Here is a 12,747-nt window from a genome sequence, read left to right as displayed (position 1 = left end):
GCTTTTCTGACCATCAACTCCTTTATGTAATCTCTATGGGTCTGAAAAGATAATCCTGACTCTTGAGAACAGATGAATAAAACTGTACCCCCAAGAAGAAATAAAAAGAATAGAGATAATAAAAAAACTTGAATTGATGATATTAGCACATTAAAATGGATTGATCAATTTGGGAATTCTTACACTATGGAGCTTTTTAAAAGGAGCTTAAAGCAATTAACAAAATATGATATACTGTACCAACTCAAGACATATTTAATTAAGTTTACAATGTTTAAATGATTTGGAAAACCAATTTGTGAAATTTATAAGTTCCCTCCCATACACAGAAAAGATGTAACAGCCTTTAGATGCAATAGCATAGGCCGACTCTGGGTTGTCTCCCACTAGTTAAGGGTGATTGTATGCAATTCTAGCTGCACATGGGAGAAGTACCAAATTAGGCAACAGTGTTTCAGAATGCCTAAAGCAAAGTACAGCAGGCTGACATAGGGAAAATATTTTACTACCTGAACCTGTGTTCTCTTGGGGAATTAAATCCTTGAAAAGAGGCCCGAAGCAGCAACAAACCAGGTGACTCAAACCCCTCCCAACATGGCTGACTGACTCAAAGAAACGGCACTCAAAGACAAAACACTAAAATGAAAGATGATGAGAAAGAATTCATGACTAAATTCTTTCTCATCATTGTATTTATCACAGACATCCTTCTATGTCAGTGTTTCCAAATGCTGCATAGTTTTCCATTGTGACTGGTCCTGATTCCAGGACGCTACTGCCACTGAGGTCCTGAGTTGCACCAAAGTCACAAAATACAAACCGCTTGCTTCAGTGCCAATACATACTGGACACAAAGCAACTCAGGCTCTCAGATAAAGAAGAGATTCCCGTGTATGATTTCCAGCCAAGAGAACTGAAGCACTGTTTTGGTTATTTTATTTATCATTGGGGAAAAAAACCTTTGTCACAAACTACTCAATAATCCTAACTGCCAACTTCCCACAAGAACTTTTTTTTGCTCCCCAAATATCCCAGCACTTTTTCTTCTGTTCTAAAGATCTACATAGGCAAAAACTTAAATTTCTATACAACTTCACAAAGATGTAGATACTTACTCAGCACATACTGTGTGCCATGTGCTATATCATATCTTTTACTTATTTCATTTAATCCTTATAACAACTCTATGAGATAGGTCCTGCTGTCATCCACATTTTGCAGATGAGGAAAAATCCAAAGACGTTAATTTCTTTTCTAAGGTTAAGACCTAACAAATGTTAGACCCAAACACAATACTACGTAGCAACTGGAAAAATTTACTGACATGGAAGGATGTTTATGATAGATGTGACAACAGTCAAAGAATATAGGTCAAATATAATAATGATTGGGGGACAAATGTCAAGTTATTTATAATGTGTCAAGCTATAATATACTGTCAGATTATTTTATAATTCTTCTTCTTTTTGGTCATTTGTATTTCCTAACTTTTCTACACAAAATGAATAATGACTGACCCCTTTCCCTTCACCCTGGGAGAAAAAAAACAATGCAGAGTATACAAATTCAGATTACCGAACAGACACAAGCATACTGCTTTAGTCAGGGTTCAAAGTTTAGAAAAAGTTTAACATAGTAGATAGAAAGTTAGTTTGATCAAAACAATAATCAAAATAAATACATTCATGAAGTCACTGTTATAAACATATTCGTATACAATTTCCTAGAATCCAGTTCTTACCTGTCAGTTGATGTTGGGCTAGCAGCCACTGGTGTTTCTGCTGGCTTTTCTGCAGGTTTCTCTTGTTTCGTTGCACTAGCAGGTGCAGGTTCAGAAGACGCTGTCGTTGATGCTGGAGTGACAGATGCAGGTGTGGGAGTGGGAGCGGGAGCCAAAGTGGGGGCAGGGGTTGGGGCCTGAACCACAGTTGGTGCTGTGGAGGAACTAACTGTGGTAGTGGTGGCAGAATTTGATTGCTGAGTTGTAGCTGGTGCTGGTGTTGTCACTGCTTTGGGCTAAACACATTACAAATCAAAATAATGCATTATGATAAAACACTGCATTATTACCTGATCTCTGGATGCTACAAACATAACACTAATACAAGTTTGTAACTTGAAAATAATTTTGTAAGGTGACATAATGAGTGATCAATAGCGGCAATCTGAATCACTATTTATGTTATTCTTTCAAAGCTGATGAGAGCATATACATTAACTATCAACTTCCATTAGCTTTAGCCAACGGTTTCAGTCTTCGGATCATTATGAAAAAGAACCAAAAGAAGCAAATATTTTAAAACGTACAGAATGTGTATCCAGAAAAAGAACCACATAATTCCCCCCCAAAACTTCACAATTAAAGTTTCTTGGTTACAACTTCAAAGTATTTATCGTCATTTGAAAGCAACAAAAATAACTTTCTTGAAATGAAAGTATAAACAGAAGTATGATTAATGAACATGCCAGAAAGTCTACTGTATTTTAGAGGAGGGAAGAAAATCCCAATATTGACTACAAGCCAATAGGTGTAAGTACAAAGAGATTAACATAACTTTTGAGATGTATATACAGTTAAACCGACAAATAAAGGCCAAATAAAGTTATAACCGCATGCTCAGCACTTTCTGAACTAGAATCAGAGCCATAAACATTCCCACCAAGCAAAAAAGCAATTACATATGGGTAAAAATCATATTATATGAGTTTTATTCTTCTCCAGCCTATCAATACTCACTACCTGCTTAGCTCATAACTTACCTAAGGTGAAAAGGTAACTGATTTGATGGAAGATGAGATTAAAATTCAACATAATTTGCCCCAAGTATAAATCAACAAACTGTAAATGCAATGAGTGGATTTGTGCCTTGTTCTATTTGAGCTAGTATAGAGTGTACTGGAAAAAAGTGCCTTGTGCAAGGTAGGGGGATGGGACTTACCTATCCTGCTTAACTCTTAGTTATGTTCTAAATAGTCAACGTTACTATAATAATAAAGGAAATAAGACCATAACAAATACATACCCAAATGTGTGGCTACCACATTTTCCACTATGTACTATGTATGATAAAACTAAACAAGGGAATACTATTCAGCCTTAAAAAGGACAGAAATTCTGGCACATGCTACAATGCGGATGAACCCTGAAGACATTATACTAAGGGTAATAAGTCACAAAAGGACAAATACTGTATGATTCCACTTATACGAGGTACGAAAAGTAGTCAAGTTCATAGAAAGGAGAACAGTGGTGTCAGGGGCTGGGGGGCAGGGGAAATGGGTAGTTACTGTTTAACAGGTACAGAGTTTCAGTTTGGGAAAATGAAAAAAGGTTTAGAAACAGATGGTGGTGATGGCTACACAACAATGTGAATGCATTTAATGCCAATGAACCAAACACTTAAAAATGGTTAAATCTGTAAATTTTGTGTTGTGTACCACAGTTTTTGAAAAAACTAGATGAGGCAAAGTTTCCTCATATGATTCTGTTCCTGTGTATTTAAAGTTTAACATTTAATAAGTGCTTAAATATAGCAAAATCAATATGGTTCTTAATAGATTAAAAAAAATTAAGTCCAGTACATGTAAACTGGTCAGCTGCTTTTCATTTCTCACTACAAAAGTATTCCATAATTAAAATTTACTTGTTCACTAGGGGCAAGACGGGAATAAAGACACAGACCTACTAGAGAATGGACTTGAGGATACAGGGAGGGGGAAGGGTAAACTGGGACAAAGTGAGAGAGTGTCATGGACATATATACACTACCAAATGTAAAATAGATAGCTAGTGGGAAGCAGCCGCACAGCACAGGGAGATCACCTCTGTGCTTTGTGACCACCTAGAGGGGTGAGATAGGGAGGGTGGGCGGGAGGGAGACACAAGAGGGAAGAGATGGGGATATTTGTATATGTATAACTGATTCACTTTGTTATAAAGCAGAAACTAACACACCATTGTAAAGCAATTATACTCCAATAAAGATGTTAAAAAAAATTTACTTGTTCAACTTTGTTTTCTACTGCATATATCAATTACTTTGAGACTTTAAAAGAAACTCACATTTATTCTATCTACAGTCTTTGACAAACTGGTTTCCAATTACCTATTTAAATTTATTTTGGGTGCTACAAGTAACACTACTCTTCTGAGATTATTAGGAGTTTAGAATTTAGGATCATAATTCAGTCCTAAAAGTATCATGAGCACCACCACTCCTCTATTTGTCTTAACTCTCTACTGCATGTTTACGTATCTTTAAACAAGTATATAAATAAAACAAAAATCCTGAGAGAATCCATATTCATTCTCTGCTTTAGAGAAAAACTTTTGACTTTTATTTCAGTCCAATAAATCACAAAAAAGTTCCTGTTAAAAACCTTCTCACAATAATCATTCCATCGTTCGCTTAGCTGTCTTTTCCCTTTTTTAGTTTCTAAAAATCTATCCCACTGGCTAAGAAATATCACTGAAATTGTTAATCTATATGTCTTTTTGGCCCTGAAGTATTTGTTAGGTCTAGTACATCAATTAGCAAATCCTTTTAAGGCACTCTTATTAAAAACTACAAAATGAGAAACACTTATTCAATTTCTAAGAATCACATTCTCTAATAATTATACAATTAGTGATTTTACTAATCCAACAATACCTAATAATTTTTAACATGACACTTCACATATCAGTTGTTTTGACATATTTAAAATTATGCTCAAACTACAAATATATGAAACTATTAACTTTATAGTTGACTCAAAGCAAACTGTTAAAATCTTTAATAACAATTAAGTGCATGCCACTATGGATGTGTATAAACTGTTTTCACTTGAAAGTGTAAAGCAAGACTTGGGATCATCTTTTTTTTCTTTTTAAACTCACATGCATAAAGATATATACAACAAGGTTGAAACTTACTTTTGTCACCATAACTACCACGAAGTTTTTCTCATCAATTTTATATTCTTTTAGAGCAGTATCATCATTGAGGATTTTGCCTAGCACATTAAGAAAAAAACATATTACTGAAGGCACCGTAACTTTGTCTTACACTAACTGAGGTTAAAACAATCACCAACATCAATTCTATTAAAACTTTCCCCAAAGAAAAAGATTAACCAGTCAGCCAAGATAAACATAAGTGGATACATGATTAGTTAAGAAGGCATAAATAAGCATTTGACTAAAAGATAGCAAACTCATATACTGTATGTAGATATCTCAATCCCAAACATTTCTTAAAAATTATTACTTATAATAAAAAAGACTTGCTGGGTAAGGAAATATTAACTAGGTCCTGAGAAAGAGGAGATCATTTAGACAAACAAAATTCAATTTTGAGATGCTCAAGGATTCCCCACCCCTTCCCCGAAATAACCTATAATCCCTCGTGATGGAAGAAAAAATGAACGAACTGCCTGCTCCCACAAATACTGGATACCTGCAACACAGAAATGTTCCACTGCTATAAAAATAAGATACTCATAGTGTCCTGATACACAGAAATGGTAAGATAATATAGAACTGAGTAAGGCACACAGACTATGTAAGATTTTAGTCATGCAGAAGGACAAATGAAAGGTCAGGATTCCTTCAGGCTTCCTTTTCCTTGAAATTCGTTTTCCATTTTTAAAAAGTTATTGAATCAAAAGCTGCAAGCATTAAGACAAAAGGGAATAGTGTCTCTACTCAGCATAGGATTGAAAAAACAGGCCAAGACTAGGAAGCAGAAATTCTAGTTTTATGTCTGCCATCAACTACATGCATCTCTTCAGGCTTCTGATTCCTCATCACAGGGCTGGTGTTTCCTCTAAACCACCTCAGTTAAGAAAATACTTTAAAATCTCTATGTAGGAAGAGACAAGAATCCATGGGCAACTCAAGATTCACCTTACCGACATCTACAATGACAGTGCTCAGTATTTCTTCTCAAGAACAAAGAAAAGAATTTTCTCCACAAAATTCACATATCAAGTCTATTTTTAACACACATTTTTCTGGTTACTAGTGAGGCTAGTTAATTTACAATTTCCTATTCATATCCTTTGTTGCTTTTTAATTGGGTCATCCTCTCCTTACTGATTTGTAAGAGCTCTTTATATAATCTGAATATTAATCTTTCTTCTCCTGTCGCTTATTTATAGTGTCTTTTGACATATAAGGTCTTCTGTATTCTTCAATTTTGGTATTTTATTTAAAAAACAGATAAACTGAAATTTAATTTCACAGGAATGATTCCAAGTACATTAATACACATAATCAGTATAAATGGTTTCATTCCAATAGATTAAAAAAGATGCTCAGCTTGATGGGAAAACTGAAGAAACACGTGGACCCCTATCTTGCACCACTCACAAAAATTAACTTGAAATGGATCAAAGACTTAAACATAAGGTCTGACACCATAAAACTCCTGGAAGAAAGTGTAGGGAAGAAAGTCAGAGATTTTGGTCTTGGCAATAATTTTCTGGGCATGATGCCAAAAGCACAAAAAATAAAACAAAAAAAATGGACAAATGGGACTACACCAAACTCAAAAGCGCTGCACAGCAAGAAACAACAAAATGAAAAGAATTCCACAGAATGGAACAGACTACAGAATGAGAGAAAATTTTTGAAAACCATATATCAGATATGGGGTTAATATCCAAAATACAGAAAGAACTCAGTCAACTCAATAACAAAAAACCAAACAATCTGATTAAAAATCATCAGAGTAAACCAACATTTCTCCAAAGAGGACATCGAAATAGTGAACAGACAGATGAAAAGATGCCCAACATCACTAAGCATCAGGGAAATGCAAATCAAAACGAGGTATTAAAAAAAAAAAAACAAAAAACAACGAGGTATTACCTCACACCTGTTAGAATAGCTATCATCAAGAAGACAAGAAACAACAGGGGCTGGTGAGGTTGTGGTGAAAAAAGAATACTTATACAGTGTTGGTGGGAATGTAAATTGGTCCAACCACTATGGAGTATATGGAAGTTCCTTAAAAAATTAAAAATAGATCTACCATATGAGCCAGCAATTCCACTTTTGGGTATATACCCAAAGAAAATGAAAACAGGATTTTGACAAGACATATGCACTCCCATCTCTACAGCAGCACTATTCACAATAGCTAAGATATGGAAACAATCCAAAATGCCCACCAATGGATGAATGAATAAAAAAGACGTGACCCATATACACAATATCATTCACCCATGAGAAAGAAGATATCTTGCCGTCTGCGACAACATGATGAACCTTGAGAACATTATGCTAAGTATGATATCACTTATATGTGGACTCTAAAAACCTAAACTTATAAAAAAAAAGTATTTTACCTTGGTGGTTACCAAGGGTATGGGGTTTGGGGGGAGATAAGAGTGATGGTGTTTAAGAGTACGAACTTCTAATGAGTAGTAAATAAGCCATAGAGATCTAATGCACAGTATAATGAACACAGACAATAACACTGTACTGCTAACCATGTAATCTGATAAAGATCGTTACACTGGCAATCATATTACAATATATAAGTGTATCAGAGTAACACCCTGTACACCTTATACAATGTCACACAAACTAATTCAATAAAAAAAATTTTAAATTCAAAAAACAAAACAAAACAAATACAGCCAGTTACATAATACTTACAAAAGATAAAACTAATAAGCAAAACTATCTAACATCACTGCATGGAGAAATATATAAAGCAAATGTGAAAAAACAGAGGACTGAATATTAATAACATTCAAATGACTGTTCATTCTCTGCTTTTATTTGTACAATGTTTCTGACAATCAATTTGTATACACTACAGTTTGTAAGATGGCAATTTCTAAAACTAAAGAATGTCACAGTACACAAGAAAATGGCATATTAATTTCAGCATTTAATGCATACCTGCATAAATTAATTTTTGACCTGCTACAGGAAAGGCATCTTTACCCTTTTCAGATTCAATCTTCTCTTTCAGTGCTCTTACCTATAGGAAAAAATTTTTTGATTTTTGAAAAAGTCTAAGCAAATGAAAATCCAGAATCTGAACAAATGATGCAAGATAAAAATTTTATACATACTATCAATGACTCCAAAAACTTCAAAGATCATGTCTTTATAATATTACGTCAAAAAGACCTATTATTAACAACCCATACTACTAGGTAGAAGTATAAACTGTTTTACCATCTGTTCCACGTACACAGTTTTTTAAAAAAAGACTTTATCAGTTGACTTTATAAGTCTATTCAAAATAAAGGTTTCAAAAGCAGAAAGTTTTGATTCTCACTATAAAGTTTATGGGCTTATTTCTCACAGAGTAAGAAAGTAAAGAAAAGCTCTCTAATCTAAAAGGTCTAAGAAATAAAGTGGTCTTGTCCACAATAATAAAAAAAAGTTAAATGTGAATGTTAAAAGGCAAATTATTCACTTTAAAAGTGGCTAATGTTTCATTATAATCACCTGAGGGAGCTTTACAAAGACCAATTAAAATATAATTTCTGAGGGTGGGTCTGGACATCAATATTTTTGAAAAGCTTTACAGTTGGTTTCAAAGTTCAGCCAAACTTGAGAACCACTGTATTACTTCAATGATCTTGAACAGGTAGCTCAGTTTTTCTCAACATCAGTCTCATCTATAAAGAGGGACTGGAATACATGATCTTTATGGTCTTCCATCCCTAAAATTACATGACCACAGGTTCATTATGAAGTATTGATACTTAGAAAAAGAGTGCAATCAATTTCTGAAGTAGGGTGGCACAGGAGTAGGAAAAAAAAAGGCAAGGAGACATAATGGAACTAAATTTCACTACTTTAAATGACCAAGAATCAAGGGGGAAAACTCCATTTCCTTCAGTTCCCAGAATTCTTCTAAAAATTGTCTGGGGCTCCCCTGGTGGTGCAGTGGTTGAGAGTCTGCCTGCCGATGCAGGGGACACAGGTTCGTGCCCCGGTCCGGGAAGATCCCACATGCCACAGAGCGGCTGGGCCCATGAGCCATGGCCGCTGAGCCTGTGCGTCCGGAGCCTGTGCTCCGCAATGGGAGAGGCCACAACAGTGAGAGGCCCGTGTATCGCAAAAAAAAAAAAAAAAAATTGTCTGAATTGATAGCTCTGAGCTTTAAGTGGAAAACTGTCACAATAGGGATACAAAAGGTAGGGTTCCTCCCCAAATCACATTGCTACTATAAGTAGTAGCTGAAATCCAAAACCAGCTCTTCTGACTCCAAGCTTTAGAGCAGAGTATTTTGCAAATGCCACATAAATCACCCTTGCTATACTGATCTTCCTGAAGTGGGCCAGTAGCATCACTGCTATTCTGATATCCCCAAAGTGGAAATCCATCACAAGAATCTCAACCCGCTATATATATGATTAAGAGTGGGAAAGGAGGACAAACAACAACAAAAAAACCCTCTAGTCATTTTACTACTAAATAACATTGCTTCAAAAAATCAAAACTGTGATTAAAGAATACTAAAACATAACAATGAGAACTCTACATAACAATACCTATATGATGTGGTTAAAAAAGTAATCATAGACTAACACTAAACATGTTTATTATTAAAGAAGGAAAATTAATAAACTAAGCACGCAACTCAAATAGAAATAACAAGACACATAACAAAAGAAAAAATGCAAATAAAAAATTAAGAGAAATGGTAGAAAATGGTTCTTGTGCCAACAGAAAAATGGACAAATGACAGGGGCAGGCAATTCACAATTATACACCCAATAAAAAGAAAAGCTCAACATCATTAGTAACCAAAAGCACAAATTTTAATGTCAGACATCATTAATCCAATAGACGGTCATACTGGAAAAGACTGTCTTGAACAATTTTTGGTGATAAGTGTGAAAAGACACACTCAGAACAAGGGTATCAAATGATATAATGTTTTGTGGGCAATATGCCAGGACACCTTGACATTTTGGGGGCAGAGGGTGTGTGTGTGTGTGTGTGGATTCAACGCAGCAAAACCACGTTGGGTCATGTGTCAAAGAAAATACGTGAACTTTTGTAGTATTTGAAGTATATCTCAATAAAGATGAAAAAAATACCTTGTAGTAAACAATCCTGTTTACAACGGCATCAAAAAAAAAGAAAAGAAGTGAACCAGACTTTGGAACCAGGTTCCCTGACCTGTCCAAACTTCTGGCATTGTTCCTTAACCTCAACCCAATGATCTTTACTTCCAATCCACTTAAGTCATCTACTCACAGTCATTCAGGACACAGGCTGAATCTCATCATCCTCAAAATGCTCTTTGAAATGGTAAGTGCCAATCTCCTATTCCCACCAGCTCTCTCGGTAACTGTTCACTACACCTGGTCTTGCATCTCATTACAACTTTGGTTCCTTGAGCCTCTACTTTCATTGATTCTGATCTTTACTGCAAGCTCTATTCAGCTTAGACAATAATGCCACTGCTTCTATCACTTTCTTCCTAACATCACAGACTTGTTTGCCTTTCTGTTGCTCCTACCAGGTAAAACTCCACATCTGGACCAGCACAGTTGAATTTATTTGTCAGTACTCAAAATAAAATTTACTTCAACCACTGTGGTGTCATACTCTTCTACCTCACTTATCTAACACATCTCACCTTTAATGTCTAACCAGCTGCCTATCCACATTTATATCCAGTCTTCTAAATGTTACTGGAGAAAAAGAACGACACCCCCAATCCTTCTGTTCCCCTGGTCAGCCCTCTTCTCCCTCCTCCAAGAGGTTGTTTGAAACCTGTACTCTCCTCTAAATCTGATTCCCAACACTCCCCCGCAACCCCCTGCAGATGACCATTTTCTACTTCAAGGTACAGAAGACACCACAGGAACTCACACCCTCAACTTTCTGCTACCAAACTGACACATGGTTTTTTGCGTCCAGATCCACCTAATCTCAATCTTCTTCCCTACTAAATGAAAGCTATCCCTCTCTTCAAATCTAATTCCTTTCTCCAGTACCTTGCTAGATTCATTGTTTCCTACTCCCCCACCCGGCCGAGTTGTATTTTCAACCTCTCCCTCAAAGCCACTTCATTTCCATTCACACTTAAACAGACCCAATTCTCTATCATCTTAAAAACACACAAAATCCCCCACAGTCTCCTCCTCCTCTTAGTCTCAAGTAATTTTCAAAAACTTAACTATACATTGTCTTTACTTACTCATAACCCCACATTTATTACTCCAGGGTGCAACACAATGCTGATAAACTGAGGCACAGACTTTGTTCTCATTCTGCAGCTTATTTTCTGCAGTAGTGCTACTCCCACAATTCCATTAAGACTGCCCTCACCAGTACCACTAAATTCAGCAACATCATCATCAGATACTTCTTAGTCCTCCTCTGTAGTATTACTTGACCTCTCTGCCACATTTGACAGTACTGACTCATCTCTCCTTTACGCACTGTTTTCCTTTGGCTTCCATAACACCACACTCTTCTGGTTTTCCTCCTATCTCTTTGTTCACTCCTTTTTGAAATCCTCTTCCTTGCCGAGACCTTTAAGTGTTACTTAGGGCTATGCCCAAGACTGCCTTTTCTTCTACACAGACTTCTAGGATAATCCATTTCAACTACTCCTAGTTTTAAGAACCATTCATATGTCATGTGTATCTCTAGCCCAGCTCTCTCCTGACTCTACTTGACACCTTCACTGGATGTCCCATAGGCATCTCAACCATAATGTAATTGCTGAAAGATGGTTTCTAGACTACTTTGTCTAAGTCTTCCCTAACTCAATCAAATTGAGCATACTTTAAAACAGCTATAAAGAAAGGCCTTCTTTCTGGATGTTGCAAAGAAGGAAAAGGTAGCAACTCTGCACATGGTTTCCCTTGGAAAGGTTATGTCCAACAGCCAATGTAGTTATGACTCCTCTGTGCTGAGCCCCGTGCCAATACTTCCAATAAGTCATCTCAACAGGATGGATCTAAAACTGAGCACTATGATCCCAGTAAATAACCAGGCTTCTCCAAGGCTAACAAACAAGAAGCAGGAACTAAACTTTCATTTTGCTGCTTATTTCCCCCTAGATAAAGAATGGGAGTTTATCATTGATTCAACTAGAGACAATGCATGGTTAACACTCAAGAAGTCAAATTTTTTCTAGCCACATACTTCTCTCTTATGAAATTGTGCATTTTAAAAGAAAAATATACTCAACATCTAATACTAAACATAGTTGACGTAGTTTTTATTTTTTCCCCAAAAGGGAGATAATCACTATGAAAAAGTGCCAACACAAAAGCAGATCAGTTATCCTTTTTCATCCCATTCCCTTGTGAGGTATTTGTCTCTTCCTTCTCCTATATTCCTCACATTAAATCATTTATTCAGTTGTTCCAACTTACCATCTAACTACTTCCCAATGTGAACACTATATTGCATCCCATGGCACTACCCTAGTTCAGGCCAACCACCATTAAAAGTAGTTCTTTCGGGCTTCCCTGGTGGCGCAGTGGTTGAGAGTCCGCCTGCCGATGCAGGGGACACGGGTTCGTGCCCCGGTCCAGGAAGATCCCACATGCCACAGAGTGGCTGGGCCCGTGAGCCATGGCCGCTGAGCCTGTGCGTCCGGAGCCTGTGCTCCGCAACGGGAGAGGCCACAACAGTGAGAGGCCCGCGTACCACAAAAAAAAAAAAAAAAAAAAAATTAGTAAGAGCAAATAAGTTTTGGCAATTAAACGATTAGCAAAAGGAAACAGAGACCTAAAGCCAAATATGTTTACAAAAGAATTTCATAG

The 12,747-nt window shown here is 36.3% G+C and overlaps 1 protein-coding gene across 3 annotated transcripts in view; it reads right to left on the bottom strand.

The window, feature by feature from the left end:
• Positions 1-12,747, bottom strand: part of RAD23B (RAD23 homolog B, nucleotide excision repair protein) — a 44,467-nt gene that overhangs the window by 23,085 nt on the left and 8,635 nt on the right. For 2 of the 3 annotated variants that reach the window (XM_033431252.2, XM_049710980.1), the window contains exons 3-5: positions 7,895-7,976; positions 4,916-4,995; positions 1,742-2,016 (exon numbers count right to left, since the gene is read on the bottom strand). In XM_033431252.2, the coding sequence (XP_033287143.1) occupies positions 1,742-2,016; positions 4,916-4,995; positions 7,895-7,976 (437 nt within the window). The remainder of the gene's footprint in view (positions 1-1,741; positions 2,017-4,915; positions 4,996-7,894; positions 7,977-12,747) is intronic. The other variant, XM_049710981.1, reaches the window with a different exon arrangement.

Source organism: Orcinus orca, chromosome 6, assembly GCF_937001465.1.
Source record: "Orcinus orca chromosome 6, mOrcOrc1.1, whole genome shotgun sequence".
NCBI classification, from domain to species: Eukaryota; Metazoa; Chordata; class Mammalia; order Artiodactyla; family Delphinidae; genus Orcinus; species Orcinus orca.
The sequence above is the reverse complement of the archived record's forward strand: the minus strand, read 5'-3'. Positions and strand labels throughout refer to the sequence as shown.